The following is an 18,837-nucleotide window of genomic DNA, read 5'->3' as shown; positions in this document are numbered from 1 at the left end:
GGCATTACGCTGAATGGACAATGAGAAACTTCCCCTTCGGGCGAATGGGATTCTTCGAGGAGACTAGTTAGAGTGGGATACTTGAGGTAGCTCTTGTTTTGCAGTCGTAAATTAAGGATGTAATCAACCCATACATAACTTCCGATGACTCTGGGATAAAATCCTGGCCAACATTGAAATAATCTTCCTACACCTTGAATCACCCACTAGAGTCCCACTGCACTTTACAGGCCACCCGCAGGTGCCGGACCACCTGGATTACCCCTGTATTCTTCACGCAGTTGACGACCTCCTTTCTCCCCGCTATAGTCGCGGCTATCCGCCTGGCTGAGTACACTTCCTCGACGTTCAGCATTGCTGACGCGGCGCTGATGTTCTCCGGTGTCTTCATATTCGATCAATACTTCGCCATTCTTACCGTAACGACGAGGTTCATGCTTCGCAGTCCAGACAACAGTGAAAATGTTCTTTGTCTTCTGGAAGATGGTGTCCATCTCCTCCAGTGAGCGATATGCAGTTTCTGGGTAGAAGAAGTACACCACAGGCAGGATGAAGGCGTTGATGACGGCAAAGATTATGTATGTCTTGTAGCCGATCGAGCTGAAGCTTACTGGTGTTATCATGACAACCATGAAGTTGAAAGCCCAGTTGGCCGACGTTGATAATGCATTGGCTTTTGCTCGAATACGAAGAGGTACGATTTCAGCTGGGTAAAGCCAAGTCATGCCTAGACAAAGATGTTAGATGTCACATCATATTCGACTTTTCAAAATGACTCACCAAGCCACCCAATGGCAAAGAACGTATTGAATATGAACAAAAAGGCGGCAGCAACGATACCCGGGGTTGTTCCACCGATTTTTGTCATCACTGCGAGAATCACCATGGATGCTGACATTCCTGCTGCGCCAAAGAGCATGAGCTTACGACGTCCGACTTTTTCGATAATAAACACAGCAATCCAGGACGCTAGGAAGTACTCTGTGCCGTTACAGGCGGCCAGAATGCGAGATATGAATGGCGTCAATCCAATTTCGTTTTCGTATATCGTGGCAGCATAGTAAGTGACTATCAAGCATAAAGTGTCAGAGTTGGGTTTCGAACAACAAAAATAGCATATGACTCGATACTGCAATGATAAGAATAGGGTTACTTACTAAGATTGATGCCCGAAATTTGCTGGAACACTTGATTGATATAGGCAAGTGCGACACGATGAAAATGGCGATCTTCGTCCATGGTGAAGAGATCCTTGAATGTTGTACTTTGCGCTTCGAGAACCGTGTCTTTGATGGCTGCAAACTCGGAAAGAACTCTCTTGTCTTCGGTAGACTTATCGGACAGGGCTGCAAGGACCTCCAACGCCTCCTCTTCATGTCCCCTGAAGATCAGCCATCTAGAAAGTTTGTCAGCAATCTAATATGCAATGAATCGGGAGTGAAGTAAATACCTCGGTGACTCGGGAAGTTCGAGAATGAACATAAGGATTACCAAAGCGAAGAAGATCTGGAAGGCAATAGGGAAACGCCATGCCACTTCCGAATCGATAAACGAGAACCCGAAATCGATCCAGTAGCTGATCATGATACCTATGCAAGAACTGTCAGTCACCGGATAATTCGCCCCGGGTGATTTTTCCATCAAGAGTGAGAGGATTTGAAACACGAACCTCCAGTGATCAAGGCGCCTTCAACCATAACCATTTGACCTCTTCGATGCGATTTTGAGCATTCTGATTGCCACGTGGGCACCGTGCTAGTGTTCAGTCCGTTGCCAATGCCGGTCACCAAACGGCCAACGATGAAGTGTGGCAGACTGAAGGCCGATGCCTGAAGAGTAGCGCCAATGATCATGATCGCGGAGCCGAGGAAAATTGTTTTACGTCGACCGAGCCAATCTCCAATCCATATGCAACTGATAGCGCCAAAGAAGCAGCCAACATTGTAGGACGCGACAGAGATGCCTTGAATGGTCGATCTGTGATCTTTCTGACTGGCAGTAAGACCGGCCGTACCAGCTGCAGTGGTATCAATCTCGGGGAAAATTTTGGTAAATGCAGGCAACGTGAGGAGGCCACCCATCACGCCTTGATCGTACCCAAAGAGTCTTCGCATGATTAGACAATGTGGTAACTATATCACGAATAGCAACTCACAGGAAATCCATGCCGGCAATAAAGCCAATCGCAATATTTAGCTTGGTGCCACGAAGGCCCAGGTATCGGTGGTTGAAAAGCTTCATGGTCAACAGTACTCTTCGAATGTTAGTCAATATTCGAATCTTGAGAATAAATTGCACACACTCTAGGGTGAACCAAGTCTTAAATACTTCTTTACTGGCTTTTCAACGCTATCCGGAAGTTAGTCCGCTGGGGCCACATTGATATGGGATCTAGAAGCGACTGTAGATGCAGCCGAGTATTCAAAGGCCGAGTGCGAAATGCATTACAAAGGTGCTAGATGCATTCAAGCCTCCTTGGTGGTAACGGCGGGGAAAAGAAGATTTTGTGGAGAAAGCGATCCGCAAAGTGCACGTCAGCCAAGGGTCGGGGGAGTCAAGGTTCGACGTCAGAAACATGGGCACATTGAGCCGGGTTACCTAGAATAGACATCCCTTCGAAGACGTGTTCTCCTCCCTGTAATCATAGTGTACGAGATGGCATTGCGAAAGGAGCGGAAATATCTCAGAGACGGGTTCCGTTGGCGATGAATAGATCTCTAAAGCCGTCCACCCTCTACTGAATACATCTTAAAAGATTGATCATGAATCCCATTGGCTTGCGGCTTGTAGGGAAGTGCGCCGCTTAGAGATTTGCAAGTGATAGATTTCTCATTCACCTGTAAATTATGCGGCCTAGCCTCAATCGAGAACAAGCCGGACGATTGACAAGCTGCGTATTTCCTGTCACCTAGGCCGTGATCAAAATCTGGTCCACGTGCAAATCGAGGCATCGATCGCTTCATTAGACATGTTTTCGACTGAAGTAATCTGGAGCCTCCAAGGATGAGGCTGGCCAATGGTCCGTTGGCTTAGGCTCATGTACATACGAGCGGAAATATTGAGGAACCTTGTTAGGTTGGTCCTTCCGAATGGAGTGGCTGACCCCTGCGTCATCGGGTATTGATCACATGAGTCAACCGGCTCGCCACTTTGGGAAAGCCGGGACACGGATGTAACGGTGGTCCAGATTGACCTCTGTCTCGCTCCGGTAAAAGTCGCAGCCCATGTCATGAACGCCGCTCTGTTCGTCTGTATTGTGTTAAGCCAACTGTGTGTTGATGACACCCCACAGCACAACTTAATCCTGCGGGAAGGCCTGGCCAATGAGCCATTCGACTACAATCCCAATATCTTCAGTAGTCGCCAAAACTCGTGCGACCCTCTGCTTCAAGAGGGTGTCATCAGAGTCGCTAGCTTGAACACCCTGAAGAGATCTAACTTCAATCGAGCCTCCACTGCACACTTCGAGAGATAGATAGATGAAAGGCTTTCGCCGCTTTTTATGAAGTGTGCCCTTTAGTGGAATAAAGAGATCGAGTCGTGCTCGCGACGGATCAGAAATAACATCTAAACTGATGTCAATAGGGAGTGCCTCTCGGTCGAGTGAGTGGCCATTCCTTTGAGTCAGAATTGGCAATGTCTGGCTTCCGGATTTCACATTACTGCGCTTCACAGTCCGCCGATGCACAGGTGACATTTCCCTGGGTTCTCCAAAACTCGACTTTCCTTTCTGGTCAGCATCGCCAGAGGATGGAAATTCGACGAGGCTTTGAAGAATGTTCCCCAACAACGCATATTGTCTGAGGACTGGCAATGCAGCCGCAAGCTGTCTGGGATGCGTAAAGTTCAAAGAAGTGACCGGAAAGCACCACAGTGGAGCTGCATTCTGAGCCGAGTGCAGGGCATAAGAATGTCGTCGGTTGCCATTACCACTTTCGCCAGTGGCAAAGAATAAGTCTCGCGACCATCGTTCCTCAGCAACCTCGTCGTGAACATTTGGTTTGCCTTTGTTGAAGTGATCATGGAGCGCTTTTTGATATGTAACAGTTGATTCTTGGTTGAGGTCCAACATTGGAAAGCCCAAACTGAGACCTGCAGCAGCATTTAAGGGCAGATATACTTGAGGAGACAGTGAGCAGACGAAGTGCATATTAACCATTGAAGGTAGAGAGGGGGCCGATTTGTCCCCTGTCGTATTACCTTGGTCCGACCTTGATAGATCATTAGACCCATTGCCATCAGAGGATGGATCTTGCCATTCAGGCATCAAAAGATCACCATCAGCTTCTAGTATCGACGCCGCCTGAGGCTGTTCAGAAAGAACCTGTTCGGATAGCCAATTGCGTGGCAGAAGAGTTGGATTTGGATCCGACTCACACGAGATCTGGATGGTATAGAGGTCGTCAGGCTTCATCACAATCTCGTCATCAGTGGAACTTGCTCCAAGTTGTTCCTTTCGAACCCAATAATCCAGGGATAGTCCCAGTCTCGCACCGCGATCCCGGAAAGGCTTGCCAATTGCACCACGTCTAATGTGACTGAGATGGTGATGCCAGTTCAGCTTCTGTTTCTCAGCATCCCAAATCTGCTTGAAGGAGTGACTAAGCGTGTTGATAACATTGAAGCAAGATGCACCATCCTCAATCTGGTCAACTTGCCTTAAATAATGCAAGTTGGACTCGAAAGAAGAGAGACTGGCCCACGGCAAGGAATGATCGCCAGAGAGCGGCCAGCTCAAGTTCTGCTTAAGAACCTTGGTGCCATTCTCTTGTAATTGGGGCTCTTCATGTTCCGAATTACTCAGTTTAAGGCTCACATCCTTGACCACATCCCGATTTAGGGACTCAAAATTGAGTTCCAGATCGACAGCATTGCCCGCAATCGTAAGGTTGTCATCGTCCCAGAGTGTGTTGAATCCTTGAAGCTGAGCTATGCGCTCTACGCCTTCTCTTGTGATGCCCCGTCCTGCCACACGAGACTTGAGGAGATTGGCAATCCACTCCGCACGCTGAAATCTCTCAACCTCTGCACTCACAGGTGGTATGCCTCCCCTGACGGCCTGATCATGGCCATTAGAAGATATTCCCAATCCATCAGCTCCAGTCCCTAGTGGGGTCATGCCTGTAGGTCCGAGGCTGGCCATCAGAGCAGCCGCAGGTGAGGTCAAGTTCAAGAGATCATCATGGATGGCGGTTGTGGTAAGCGGGGTCGATGACGGTTGAGAGGAGACACTGACATGGTGAGTGTGACCATGGTTTGAAGCAGGTGTTTTCACGGCAGGGGATTTGTGGGCAAAAGGACGGCCAGTATTGGTCGCTGCGCCTGGGCGAGGTGAAGCCATCAATCGGTTTGGAGTTGAGAGATGAGGTTTAGGAGTGGAGACGGCGTGGGTGCGAGTTGGAGTTGCCATGGTTTGATATCATATCATCGGAGTTGATCTGTGCGACGGAAGGCAGGTTGACAAGTGGTGCGCAGGAGAGTGCGGGTCACCAAGGACTGAGACGCGCTAGAAACAGGGCATTGACGCGTTTTATGGAGTCAAAGTGCAAGTGAACAAAGGCTATACCTTGCTTTTAGAACCTTCAATCTTCTTAAACATGAAACCTGCTAGAGATTATATCTGTTATATGAGTCGACCGCGATGTAGCTCGCAAGGCATTCGTGAATTTGGGTAATGAGAAGTCTCTAGTGAGAAGCCGAATTAACGAGACACTAATGGCTCGTGGTCTTAACCTAATCTTTATCGGGCAGCTCAGCCGAGTTCTCAAACCAGCCTGCTTGATCTTGAGAAATATGAAATGTTGGCACAGGAATCATCTTCTTCCTCTATGATCTCATTCACCGCCCCGCAATGTCTCAGCTGTACAGCTATTCTCACTTGAAACGGTACCGTTTGTGGACATGAACATCTGATTGAATGCATTTCAGGATAAATGATCTACGCTCCCCGAAGATCCAGGCTAGTGAGCTATCTTGGTAGGCATTCATTGGTGACAATCTGCATGGCCCAGGGACATCCGTTCACTTGCCAGGTTCTTGAAGATCACCCACCAGAGCCGTTACCACCAAATGATAATGGGTTTTGTGAGTGGTTCATCCAGCTAACTCAATCACACATTCAGGCGGAGTGCTCAATTCTGCAAACCACACCGTGCTATAGGTAGACTACCCGTGATATCACAGCACCAGATATGTTTCTATCAGCTTCGTCTCTCACAATATTGTCCGCTGTGAGTATGAAAGTACCATTGTGATTATGGTGTGAAAGTATAAGGTCAGCGACCATCTGGTTCACTCTCGTATCGGACATTATCTCGAGTGAGTTTCCAGACATGGTCTGAAAGGACAGGCAACCCGTTCGACAATGGCCACGAGGACTCAACTATTCGACGCCACTGGCGATGGCGTTACTGTCTACGCCAATGCAAAACGGGTCCAATTGCCTCATTTTCGCCTGCTCACGGAATGGACTGTTTCTCTTGATCTCTGGAACAGGTTCTACTCCTCTCCGTAGGCCTCTTAGCTACCTAGGTACCTAAGTAATCTGGACCACGAATTTAGTGTTTTTGATACTAACTGCCGCGTACTCCGCCGTACTTTTTGGTGTGGCACCGTACTCCTTCATAACCCAAGCCAAAGCGAAAAGACGTCATACTTCTCCTGCTCCAAAAATATTGAAGTCATTTCCATGAGAGTTCATCATTGTTTTGAGCTCACGACATCTATCTCCTGGTCATGAACCCTTTCTTACAATAATTTATGCGATTATACACACCGTAATCCAATTTGGTTCCAGCTTGATACTATGTATCTCACATCGACATGGACGCGATTGTCGCGTCAACTCCCTCGACTTAGACTTCACCTTCGAGGTGTATCAACATTAAGCAATAACCCACATATTGTATGTGTACTTAGAGATATGATAATCAACAGTGAATCCTGATTCTTGAACAGCATGTCTTCCAGAATCCTTCAGGAGGACCCTCACATCTTCTTTCGCTCCTTCCCACAGAACCTCCAAACGCAGCTCTGGCCATCGGAACGACGTCTCGACTCCCTCCTTCCGCTTCCTCGTTCTCCGCAAATCCCAATTTTCTTCCGATACTACATTCTGTGATAGCTGAAAATGCTCCTTCCGACCCAATGGTACAATCTCAAGCTGCAGTGATGATTTCTTCATCGGGAGCCAACCTTTTCAAGCCTCAACGCAGGCAGGAGACCGGCGCCTTTGGTGCGAGCGACCAATGTGGCTATGGTAGTGCAGGTAGAGGTGGCTGGGTTCATATCTCGGATCTACGCCATATACCCGATTTTGGTCGAATTGCGGAACCTGAAGACATCCTTGGGAGCGTGGAAGTGGACGGTAACGGCCAATTTGTGGATGGTACTGGACGCTATCAAGTCAGTGGCACATACAGAATCTGCACGAACGATGGAATTCTGGGTCTCAGCGACTTCATGAGAGCAAAATTGGTGGAGAGATTGAAGATCGAGGAGTCTGCTCTGAAGGACCGTTCCGAAGAAGCACCAGAACCTTGACGACGCATGTCACATATACTAAGGCACGTCTTGAATCTCGGTACAGAGCTTGCGTCAACTTATTCCTGGACCTGGACCTCAGGCATAGTTATTGGACCATTGACAACGCCAACAGACAAGCTTTGGGGAAGCTCATTGCTATTATGAGCTCAAATCAATTTCCCTGCGGACCGGCCAACAATCTATCAAAGGAAAATAGACGATGATCTATGGCTCATGTCATTGAACTTGGATTCAAGACTGCCGCTCATTGCATGCCCATCAACTGCTTATGATGCAATAGGATTACTTTCCACATCGAGTTATAATCCACGTCTTTATGGCGGCTTCCTGGGAGGCGTCGCCCAATTTTTCAAGCTCCGAGTCAGGCTTCGGGTTCAATGGAGCGTCATGGACCTCTCTCTTTCCAATGACAACTTTCAACGTCGCTCCACCAGAGGTACCTTCCTTGAGCTTAGTTGTGAAGCTTAAAATTGCATCCCGGAGAGCTTCGTGTTCACCTGCTGTAATCAGTGTTGAGGAGACTGTGTTTTCGGTCCCGGACCACCAGCTTGGCGGGGCAAGCTCTGGAACGATGTACTCGTCGTCCTTTTCGGAGGCACCACCTTTGTATGTTTCGATCCAATAGTTTGCACAAATGCCATTCACGGTGTCTCTGTGCCTGAACTGGGTCATAGATTTGAATCTCTTTACGTCTGATGACACCCAAGGAGCAATCATCAAAGCCCCGTACAGCTTCTGGCCTTGAGGTGTGAGCTGGAGCGGCTTCACAATCTTCGAATTGGGATGTGGATGTCCAGAAAAATGGCTCAGAACGGCCAGCACAAGGTTTCCACCCGCTGAATCGCCTCCCAAGAGCGTTGTGTCGGGCGTCCGACCTGGCAAGGAAAGGACATATCGCAAAGCTTCAACACTTTGACCGATCTGAAGTGGATACAGTGCTTCCGGAGCGAGCGTGTATGCATTACAAAAGACGGCAAGGTTTCCTCCCGACCATTCGACGAACCGACCCAACATTTCCACATGCGGTGGCATACCTGGTAAGACAAAACCGCCTCCGTGGTAGTACATCATGACATACTTGGCCTCTGGATTGCCAATCCAGAACCCTTTAGTATTCGTGTTGGGGATGTCCACAATATTAGGTGTGAGCTTTTTTTGTTTACAGTATGATTCGTAAGTGCTCACAAAGGGCGGCATGATCATCCTTTTCTCGGATAGCGATATTAGCAAATGCCCTCGCCAAATGAAGGAACAGATAAAAAAACCGCAGGTACTTACTGAAGTTGCCCGGTAGTGAGGGAGGTTATCAATGTTCGGACAGCAGTGTTCATCACATGCTCTCCGAAGGTCTCAGCACCTTCATCACCGCGAAAGGGGCCAGTCAGCACCGAGAATACTGTGTTCGTGATGACGAGCGAAAGCTTTGGGAGGAGCGAAATCTTGTCTCCCAATGTAGATGGCATGTTTGGTGTAAGATGAATGTGGATGAGGATAGTCGGTAAGACAGATTAGACAGATAACGTTTTGCGACGATCTGTTCACGATAATATAGCTACCTTCCGTGAAATCAATCCTTTGGCAAGACGAGATAGTAGGTACGAGTAGGTTGTCGCCGCAGCAGTACAAAATACCCACTACCCAGGAAGGCTAAATATCATGGTTACACGAGCCATTGAAGTCCGCGTGTAGGAATGACAAATGTGGAGAGCCTCGGTTTACGAGTAAAGCGGGCAGTGTCAGAGTAAGGTCAGCGTTAGCCACCAAGTCCTTGGCCCTCCTCCTCTGCTACCTCGTACTCTGTATCCAGCATCCAGACGGACTGTCGAAAAGTCCGAGCGCCATGGAGCTTTTTCAGGCGCCCTTCTACGAACGAATCCGCTGCCAACGTACCTCGCTTCAACCTTAGGTAGCCATACAAGGCTTAGAGTGCAGGACGAGCTCACATGGGATTTCCAAACATTCTTATTTTGAAACCATGATCTGTCATCTATTCAGCACTAACTTAAGTAACTCTCTGGGTTTCCACCGCGGCGTCCCTATCTCTTGGCCTCGGGTTGTTGTGTCGTCCAACAGCCTTTCACTTCGTATCTACCGAGTGCCTAAAGTTAGTCGTATGCTTGGAACTCGGTTCATCCGACGCTGCGGGTTTACTCTGTCGCCGAAGCTTAGTTAGTTACCCTCTTTCGTCGGCCGTGCCTGAACGAGTGCGGAAAATTGACAGGTTATCCCTGCTTGAGGAACACCTTTTTGAATATTCGGCGTGGAATTAGTCAGCTTGAGGATTCCAATCAACACGTCTGCATCTCTCAGCCTGCTGGAGCTGAGATATGTTGAGGACGAGCCTGACAACGCGCTCTCCATGTGACATTATTGAAATGCCCGCCTCGGCACAAATTCTTTGGAGCATGGTCCTGTTGCACTCACAGGAAGAGTCCAACATCAAGTACAGGTATAAAGAATGGCAAGAGCAGCGAGGCAAATCAAAGTTATCAAATGAAGGAACAAGAGATGGACAGCGCGTCAAGTGGCACAGGACGATATAACCCACTCATTGGCGATTGCAGTGCATTGCAATGGTATCAAATATTACTACATAACTGTCTCGCTAAGATCATCTGGAAGTCATTGGACGCCAGAGATTGTGTACAACAAAGTTGCTCCGCACTCAGGCGACCTCGATGCCCTGGTGACTGCCGAAAGTAGGAGCACCATTCTTGTCCGCAGTAGAGTTGCGTGACGCAGCCAAGCCATTGGCATATCTGACCGAGTCATCCTTGCTGAAGCCATTGTGAGTGCCGTTGAACTTCATATCCTTGATGCCCGCATATCCCTTGATGCCCGTGGCCTTCTCCAAGCGCTCAGCGATATCGGGAGACACTTCGCGGAAGATGGCGATCTGGCGCTTCAGGATCTCCTGGCTCTTGCACATCTCCATCTTGCCGGCGACGTTGTTGATGAAGCGTTCCTTGGCACCGTCGTCGAAGACCTTCTCCCACAACGTGCGGGGAGCGACGAAGTCTTCGGGTCGGATCATGGACAGGAATGATACCGCGTTACCTTGGAAGTGGCCGTGCGTCTTGTCCAGATCAACAGCGCGCGGGCGAAATTGGATCGGGTCAATCGACGAGAGGTAATTGGGTCGACCGCCTTGGTTGTAGAATGCCATGGAACCATCGCGCTGGAAGTTGCCGAATTGATAACCTGTACGAGGTGCGTTGACGGGCAGTTGTTGATAGTTGACTCCAATGCGGTGGCGGTGGGTATCGGGGTAAGAGAACAGTCGAGACTGAAGGACAGGGTCTGCCGAGGGCTCGATACCTGGAAGCATGTGGGCAGGGTTGAATGCTACTTGCTCGACCTCGGCGAAGTAGTTGATCGCATTCTCATTGAGCGTAAATTCACCGATCTTGCGAAGAGGGAACTGCTTCTGTGGCCATACGTGCGTCAAATCGAATACATTGATGCCTTGCTTCTCCCACAGATCCTCGGCTTCCTTGGGAGTCATGGTCTGTACCTCAACGGACCACTTTGGGTAGTCGCCCTTCTCGATAGCCTCGTACAGATCTTTCTGTGAATAATCTGGAGACTTCTCGGCTGAATCTTCTTGAGTAATGAACTTGGTCCCTTGCTGGGACTTGAAATGGATCTGGTTATAAACCCAATCCCCATTCTTGTTGATGAACTTCAACGTGTGCCCGGCATAACCGTGCATGAATCGGTAGCCATCAGGAATACCACGGTCACCCATCAAGATCATGACTTGGTGAATCGACTCTGGATTTTGAGAGAGGTAGTCCCAAAACATTGTCGAATCATCGGCATGGGTTAGATGCGTCGAGGGGTCTCTCTTCTGGGTGTGAATGAAGTGAGGGAATTTGGCAGGATCTCGCAGAAAGAAGACAGGTGTATTGTTGGCAACCATGTCCCAGTTGCCCTCCTCAGTCCTGAACTTGACTGAGAACCCTCGGGGATCGCGGGCACAGTCGTGCGAACCGGATTCGCCGCCTACTGTCGAGAAACGGACGGTGACTGGGCACTTCTTACCCTTGGCGCTGAATATATCGGCGATGGTGAGGTCGTCTGCAGGGTTTGTGCACTCAAAGAAACCATGAGCACCGCTGCCCTTTGCGTGGACAACCCGCTCGGGAATACGCTCTCGATCGAAATGCGAGAGTAGATCGATCAGATGGAAGTCTTGAAGGAGGAGGGGACCATTCTCGCCCGCTCTTTGAGATTCATAAGGATGAGCAGTTGGCATGCCATTGCTGGTGGAGTATGTGACATCCTTGGATGAGGATTGACGGTCCTTCTCATACGAGGTGAACTGATTTGCCACGTGGGCAGAGAAAGATGTGTCTTGTGATGGTGCCATGATTGTAGACTGGATTGAATCAACTGATGATTGAATGATTTTTTGGACAGATTCCATAGCACTCGGGGGAATATATGAAAGTCTGAGGAGGCGAAAAAGAGAATGAGATGGATGATATTAGTATGGGACCCATTCTTCAAGATCTTCGACTAATCGGTGATGCGACAGGGTTCTCTGCGTGAAATCCAGCTGATAGATTTTGTTTCTAGAACTTCCATCAAGGGTCAAAGGGAGTTCTCATGACGTTGTGATAGAACTTCAGCCACTCAAACATGGTTCTCTGACTACCAGATCTGTCTGCCGAACGAATCAGGGGACGTGGAAGCATGATTACGGAGGTACACGAACCACAACGCCCTATAATAGGCAGCCATTTTGGTTGGTGTACATTTATGCTGATGTCACAGTAGAGATTCAAATGTCTCTACCACTGGGTACTCCGGTACTCGATCGAAAAATTGATAGGACAAGAACACCGGTTGTGACGAAGTTTTGTTCCGCCAATGACGTCTCCGACATTAGAGCTCGCTCAAGTATTCCGGAAGCGGTATGAAGCAGCGAGATTTTGTCTGACAGAGGATGCACCACATATCAATCGATGTCATTCAATGTCATACTGCCTTTTAAAGCGGATTTGTACGGATATTCCATGGCATTCAGATATTTAATTCGACCTCCGGTAGGAGACTGGATAAAGTGGTTTCTAAGCATACGAGGACGGCCAAAGCATTGGTCTGCAACTGTATAGACTTAACTCTTCGTCAATTCGACGACGGATCTCGTCGGATACACCTCTCGATCTGGTATAGTGCCAATATCTATCGATTGGATAGACCAGAACAACACCCCTCGTGAGAAGAACTTACTACACTTTCTTCCATCTCTCGACATCAGTTTACATCCATCTTTTCTACCATATAGCTTTCATGCTCAAAGCTGGGGAGTCTGGCATCACCAGTCGTGTCACGTTTGCAAGCTACCCTGCCTATGTTACCCCAAATTGCGGGCTCAACGGCGAGCTCGGGATCTGGCCGTATCAGCTCTTCCCCGCAGCTGTGATGTAAGGTGCACAGGAACTCATCGCTGCGGTGTTCACCTCCTAAGGACCATGCCGGCGATAAAATGATGTTATATCCACAGAATTTGCCAGTCAGGCAGTTATCCTAACAGCCTAAATTGCATGAACCCTCGCGCTGATCGTAGTTGGGACTACTTAATCTTCGTGTTGTCGTGGTCGTTGAATAATCCCCATCACTTGAAGTTCCAATTCTTGAGTGCTTGTTACGTCACGCATTTCAACACTTCGAGACTTTCGTTGCATACAGCATGTCTCACAAAGCTGCACTCCAGAGCTCTCTGGAATCAACCAAGGCTGAATATAAGAAGCTTGGAAAATGTGGACTTCGTGTCTCTGTCCCTATCTTGTGAGCACTATGCCGTATGCGTCTAACCCACCTTGCTAAGATATCCGATAGAGGTGCTATGAGTTTTGGCGATCCGGGTTGGCAGTCTTGGATTCTCGATGAAGAAAAGGTTTGATAATGACGGTGGGAGTCAAATAATGATCTACTGACGCCTCACACAGTCACTCCCACTTCTCAAAGCAGCATATGACCGAGGGCTCAACACTTGGGATACTGCCAATATCTACAGTAATGGAAAATCGGAAGAGATTATCGCCAAAGCACTCAAGACGTATAAGATTCCCCGTGATAAAGTTGTCATCTTGACCAAATGCTTCGCTTATATTGGAGAAGAATATGTAAGTCAGAACCAATGTCAGTGGTGATCATGAGAAAAGGATACTAAAACTCCTAAAAGTCGTATCAAAATGAGCCAGAAATGCCAAAGACAAAGGATTATGTCAATCACGGTGGTTTATCCCGGCAAGCCATTTTCCAGGCAGTTGACGCGAGTCTAAAGAGACTTGACACGCCTTATATTGATCTTTTGCAAATTCACCGATTTGACAAAGACGTTCCAGTCGAAGAGACAATGCAGGCATTGCATGATTTGGTTCGATCTGGAAAAGTGAGGTACATCGGCGCAAGTTCAGTAAGTCTAGATCTATTCATCTTAGCAGCCGACAGCACGCTAACATGGTTGCCCGCGACAGATGTTTGCATTTCAAGTAAGTGGTCGAAACAAAAACCAATTTCCGCGTACAGGACTAATCTCGATAGTTTGCTATTTTGCAACACTGTGCCGAAGTCAACGGCTGGACGAAATTCGTGTCCATGCAAAATCATTACAACCTCCTTTATCGTGAGGAGGAGCGCGAGATGAACAAGTATTGCGATCTGACAGGTGTTGGATTAATTCCTTGTAAGGAACCCCTCTACATACGTTGCTATCTAGGTCAGCTCCATTAACATTTGAGATCAAGGGGCACCTCTTTGCCGTGGCATTCTTGCTAGGCCACCTTCTGCAGACAAGACCGAGCGCTCATCTCAAGACAAATCCAAGACAGGATACAGTGATGTCGACAAGCAGATTGTCAAGCGCGTGCAAGAGATTGCCGAGAAGCGTGGGTGGAAGATGAGTCATGTGGCACTCGCATGGATCAATAAGAGGATCGCCAGTCCGATCATTGGCTTCAGTTCAGTAGAGAGGATGGATGAGGCACTTGAGATTAGGGGCAAAGAGTTGACAGCTGAGGAGGAGAAGTATCTAGAGGAGCTATACGAGGCTAGATCAATTGAAGGACATCAGTGAGAGCATAGTCCTCGATATGTCAGCCTCTTTCTTCCGTTGGAGGACAATGAGGGAAAAGTCAACTGAAAAAGGGGGCTAAGCTTTCGGTGTTAAGCAGGTCCTCAGGTAGGCAGGTTTCATCCTAGGAAAAAAACAAAGGTGTCCAAATATGATCTATAGGACGCTATCCAACCCCTTCTTCATCCTACCTTTTTACCATGTATCTGGGGGACGAGGCTCGGGCAAGATAGGAGTTGGCAAGTGCCCCTAGATTTGGCACCTTTTTGGACTTTGCCAGACCAAAAGGGTGGGCACGGCGGAAGCGGCCTTTGTCGGTCAATCCCCACTGTACGAGGCCATAGGACTTGGAAGTCGTACGAAAGCCCACAGCTACTCGGTCTTTCCCCCAACATCTCATGTTCACCTTGCCCCTCACTGGAAGCCTTCTGTGGCAAGCACCATTGGACAACCCCTCCTTCCCTCGTGTCCTGTCCCCGTCGGCACTTCAAGAAGCACCGTCCTGTACGCTTCCAACGAAACCCGTGTTCAAGTTTAACTCCATCCATAACTTGCACCATGTTATTCCTTACGATCGGCTATTGGTGGGGACATGGACGTTCCCCCGATTTCCCCTGCCCAATTCCCAAAACATCCAATTGACGCAATCTCAAAGACGCGATCGTCAAGATGCGGGCGTGGGCACCACGGGCTTTAAGTCGTGGGGCTCCCTCGACCTGGACCTGAAGATGCAAAAAATTTGGGAGCCCTCTCATTACTACTAACTGCTCGTTTCTTCGTCTCTTTACTCTTTTTGTTTGTTGTTGCTGTACTGATCCGTCCTCCAATTCACCTATTCGACCGTTACAAAAAGACAAAATATAGTACATTTACATTTAACTAAGATGTCGAAAGCAACCCATATCATCAGATTTATTGCCAATGAAGACAACCGAATTCATTTGGGTCAATTAGTAGACACATCGCGCGATGTCGGTCTTGATAGTTTGGAAGGCAAGGAGATCAAAGCATACCTGATCAATGGCTCTATCTTCCACCCTGAAGTTACCAGCCATGTTTATACGGTGAAGGCCCTGCTGTCACCCATCGCCAAAGAGGAGACAAATTATATTCGATGCCTGGGTTTGAATTATAAAGATCACGCTTCTGTATGAGAGCACCTGTCCTAAAAGACTGACCAAGAGCGCTAGAATACTGATCTTTCGAACAGGAAGCGAAGATGGAACTACCAAAGGCCCCGATTCTATTCACCAAGCCTCGAACAGCGCTCGCCGACCCTTATCCAGCTGCGATCCCGATTCCCAAGGCAGCACAGGATGGCACATCAGACTATGAGGCTGAATTGGCACTCATTATCGGCAAGACTGGGCGTGATATCCCCGAGGACCAGGCCCTCGATTATGTGCTGGGTTACACTGCCAGTAACGATGTCAGCGCACGAACCCTGCAGATGTTGACCGGACAATGGAGTTTCAGCAAAGGCCTTGATGGAAGTTGTCCTCTAGGTCCCGTTCTTGTGACAAAGGAAGCCATCCCCGATCCCCAGACACTGAACATCAAGGCCATTTACAACGGCCAGACAGTTCAAGACGGCAACACCAAGTATGTCAACGTTACCCCTCCAGCTCTATGTCCTCTCCCAGAAATAAGATATAATAACTAACCACAACATTGCCCTCCAACAGGAACATGATCTTCGACATCAAGAAGCAAATCAGCTACCTCTCCCAAGGCACCACGCTCGAGGCCGGCACCATCTTCCTGACCGGCACACCCGCCGGAATTGGCTTTTTCCGCCAACCCCGTGTCGTGCTCGAGGACGGAGGCGACATCAGAGTCGAGATCGAGAAGATCGGCACGCTCGTAAACAAGGTTCGCTATGAAGAGTGGTAGGCTCAGAATACCGCAAGAGCGAGGCTCACGGTGAAGGTGGGGGACGTAGGTTGGATATTTAAAACAAATCCGTCTTTCTTAGGCACACTACACGACAGACGTATTTTTTGAAGGCATAGATTTTCGGGAAAATAAACTATGTATGTGGTTGGGTGTGCGCATATATTTGCTCGAAGAACCGCGACACATACATTGTTTTCGGGCCCTATGAAACGAAACTCCTCAATGCTCCATACTCCATGAATAGAACAACAGTCCACATCGGAGATTCTCTCTGCAGTCGAGTATCACATGTCCATTATTACGGCTTCGGAAATCTGAGTACGGATCCCCTGTCTTCCCGTCCTGACTGCGGTGTAGGTAACCACTGTGTTTTGGTGGCTTAGAGGATATGACCAATAAAGGCAGGTATTGATGTTGATATTGATCCTGAGGAAGACTAATGTACTGAATGTTCATGTGAGTGTGATCAAACCTCATAGAGACAATTCGCTAAAGACCATGTTTTTTGAAATTCTCATACTGATTCCAACGGGAAAAAATCATACATATCATATCATATCGACCACTGCATTGAACAGTGAGCGACACAAGCATCACCCTTGTCAACTTTGGGGATATGTCATTCGCGATAAAACCCCCTTTCTCCCTTTCAAAAACCCAGGCCATCTGCCATGACCCGACCAGCTTACATGGTCCACGAGACCCCTTCACTTACTCCAAGAACTCCTTGGGCACATCGGGACCCCAGACAGCGAGGCCCTCGTGGCCAGCGGGGCCGTAACCCATGGGGGTGTCCTCATTGACGAGGTCACCGTCGGCGTAATGCTCGACCATGAACCCGTTAATATCCCACCAGTAGTCGAAGATCTGGCTGCCGAGGATATGGCGGCCGACGCCCCAGACGGACTCGTATTTCTTCTCCGCGAGCCATTGGTGGCCCAGCGCTTGGGTGTCGAAGTCGTGCACTTCAAACGAGCAGTGGTGCACGTGTTTCTCGATGCCTGGTGTGAGTGTCGTCAGGAACATGGTGTGGTGGTCGACGAGGTCTTGACCACGGTCGATGTGTGCGAAGAGCGCAACTTCTTTGCGAACTGGGGCGTTGGTTTCAGGGTCGATTTTGTCCAGTGGTACGTAGAGGATGTCGCTGGGTACGATGTTGAAGTGGCGTGTGTACCACTCCATCGCGGCAGGGAAGTCGGCGACGTTGAGACCAAAGTGGCCGAGCTGGGGAGACGATGTCAGTCGTTGGAAGTCCCAAAAGTGTTTTTCTCTCAGAGTCGTTGACGTACCTTATGAACCTCTGCCGGACCAGGCTCAAAGCGCTGGAACTTCTTCGCTCTGGGTTTATCCACCTCAAAATTCACCACCAATGGTTCTGGGACCTTTCTCTGTTCCTTGACCGGTGCCTGGCCTGTGATGAAATTGACGGGGAAGCCTTGAGGATCTTCAATTGACACGATATAGCCACCGCCTGGAGCGTCGGTCATTTCTTCAATGCCGTTGCTCAGTACTTTGGAGTCTGGAAGCTTCATCACTTTCTCGAGGTCCTCTTTCGATTCGACTTCGAAAACTCCACCGAGGAACTTCTTTGGGCCCTGTTTGGCATAGTAGACATATTGGTCGGGGCCGTAGCCGCGGTACCATCGCTCGTTCTCACCCTTTTTGGTGACGTGCATGCCGAAATCTAGATGGAAGACCGAATATTAGTACCGGAATGGGAAGGAATTGCTTGAAGCTGTTGCTTTGGGCCACAGGAGATAACGTTGTCGTCAAGACACTGGCCATCCCCTCGCAATCGGTGTCTCGCCTCTTCCTCTCAAGCTGAACTGCTAGAGAATGCTTACCTCTCAAGAAAGTAGTGATCTTGTTAAGATCAGGGTGCTGATACCGCATGTGACTGAGCTTCACAATGCGGACCTGCTTTGAGGGATCGATACCCCGCTTCTTCTGCCACTCACGTTTCGATGCTTGGTCTGGGATGGCCTTCTTCTCCGAGTCTGGAACTGATGCTCCACGGTTCGGTGAAGGACCCCGTGAGATGGCACCATTGGATGGCTGTGTCTTTAGAGGGCAGTTGTTAGTGAGATGGGCAAAAGAAATGCTATGATCAGGGCGACCTTGAACATAAAATTGACGATACCCGGACTCGAAAAGAGGGGGGATAAATACCTTTTCGTGCTCAATCTTCTCCTCCGTGATGTTATGCTTGAGATCGTCGAGGGCATTCATGATGGCGGTTGGAATGTGGAATACGCTGAAGCGTGAGTGGAATGGATTGTGCCTGGCGGAGCTCGCGTCCAATGCTAGACAAA

General features: G+C 48.8%; 8 protein-coding genes across 8 annotated transcripts; 3 read left to right on the top strand and 5 right to left on the bottom strand.

Moving 5' to 3' along the window:
- Positions 1–224: 224 nt before the first annotated feature.
- On the bottom strand, positions 225–2,241 carry LTR84_011667 (uncharacterized protein; the record flags this gene model as incomplete). The annotated part of the gene is made up of 6 exons (XM_064855195.1): positions 225–727; positions 781–1,068; positions 1,158–1,396; positions 1,451–1,589; positions 1,670–2,106; positions 2,156–2,241. The coding sequence occupies 6 exons, from the start codon at positions 2,239–2,241 to the stop codon at positions 225–227; spliced, it is 1,692 nt and encodes a 563-aa protein (XP_064708784.1).
- A 1,057-nt stretch (positions 2,242–3,298) lies between these two features.
- On the bottom strand, positions 3,299–5,410 carry LTR84_011666 (uncharacterized protein; the record flags this gene model as incomplete). The annotated part of the gene is made up of 1 exon (XM_064855194.1): positions 3,299–5,410. One exon carries the CDS (start codon positions 5,408–5,410, stop codon positions 3,299–3,301), a length of 2,112 nt encoding a protein of 703 aa, XP_064708783.1.
- A 954-nt stretch (positions 5,411–6,364) lies between these two features.
- LTR84_011665 (uncharacterized protein) lies at positions 6,365–7,542 on the top strand (the record flags this gene model as incomplete). Its single annotated transcript, XM_064855193.1, has 2 exons — positions 6,365–6,412; positions 6,958–7,542. The coding sequence occupies 2 exons, from the start codon at positions 6,365–6,367 to the stop codon at positions 7,540–7,542; spliced, it is 633 nt and encodes a 210-aa protein (XP_064708782.1).
- Positions 7,543–7,827: 285 nt separating this feature from the next.
- Positions 7,828–9,008, bottom strand: LTR84_011664 (uncharacterized protein; the record flags this gene model as incomplete). The annotated part of the gene is made up of 2 exons (XM_064855192.1): positions 7,828–8,749; positions 8,824–9,008. 2 exons carry the CDS (start codon positions 9,006–9,008, stop codon positions 7,828–7,830), a joined length of 1,107 nt encoding a protein of 368 aa, XP_064708781.1.
- Positions 9,009–10,210: 1,202 nt separating this feature from the next.
- On the bottom strand, positions 10,211–11,917 carry LTR84_011663 (uncharacterized protein; the record flags this gene model as incomplete). Its single annotated transcript, XM_064855191.1, has 1 exon — positions 10,211–11,917. One exon carries the CDS (start codon positions 11,915–11,917, stop codon positions 10,211–10,213), a length of 1,707 nt encoding a protein of 568 aa, XP_064708780.1.
- Positions 11,918–13,243: 1,326 nt separating this feature from the next.
- Positions 13,244–14,632, top strand: LTR84_011662 (uncharacterized protein; the record flags this gene model as incomplete). The annotated part of the gene is made up of 7 exons (XM_064855190.1): positions 13,244–13,341; positions 13,393–13,450; positions 13,503–13,679; positions 13,739–13,972; positions 14,034–14,048; positions 14,101–14,242; positions 14,304–14,632. 7 exons carry the CDS (start codon positions 13,244–13,246, stop codon positions 14,630–14,632), a joined length of 1,053 nt encoding a protein of 350 aa, XP_064708779.1.
- Positions 14,633–15,513: 881 nt separating this feature from the next.
- LTR84_011661 (uncharacterized protein) lies at positions 15,514–16,522 on the top strand (the record flags this gene model as incomplete). The annotated part of the gene is made up of 3 exons (XM_064855189.1): positions 15,514–15,777; positions 15,840–16,231; positions 16,315–16,522. 3 exons carry the CDS (start codon positions 15,514–15,516, stop codon positions 16,520–16,522), a joined length of 864 nt encoding a protein of 287 aa, XP_064708778.1.
- A 714-nt stretch (positions 16,523–17,236) lies between these two features.
- On the bottom strand, positions 17,237–18,754 carry LTR84_011660 (uncharacterized protein; the record flags this gene model as incomplete). The annotated part of the gene is made up of 4 exons (XM_064855188.1): positions 17,237–17,749; positions 17,815–18,209; positions 18,370–18,586; positions 18,695–18,754. The coding sequence occupies 4 exons, from the start codon at positions 18,752–18,754 to the stop codon at positions 17,237–17,239; spliced, it is 1,185 nt and encodes a 394-aa protein (XP_064708777.1).
- Between the last annotated feature and the right edge of the window lie 83 nt (positions 18,755–18,837).

Source organism: Exophiala bonariae, assembly GCF_035927105.1.
Source record: "Exophiala bonariae strain CCFEE 5792 chromosome Unknown scaffold_6, whole genome shotgun sequence".
Classification (NCBI taxonomy): domain Eukaryota; kingdom Fungi; phylum Ascomycota; class Eurotiomycetes; order Chaetothyriales; family Herpotrichiellaceae; genus Exophiala; species Exophiala bonariae.
Note: the sequence above shows the minus strand (reverse complement) of the source record. Positions and strands in the feature narration are given on the sequence as shown.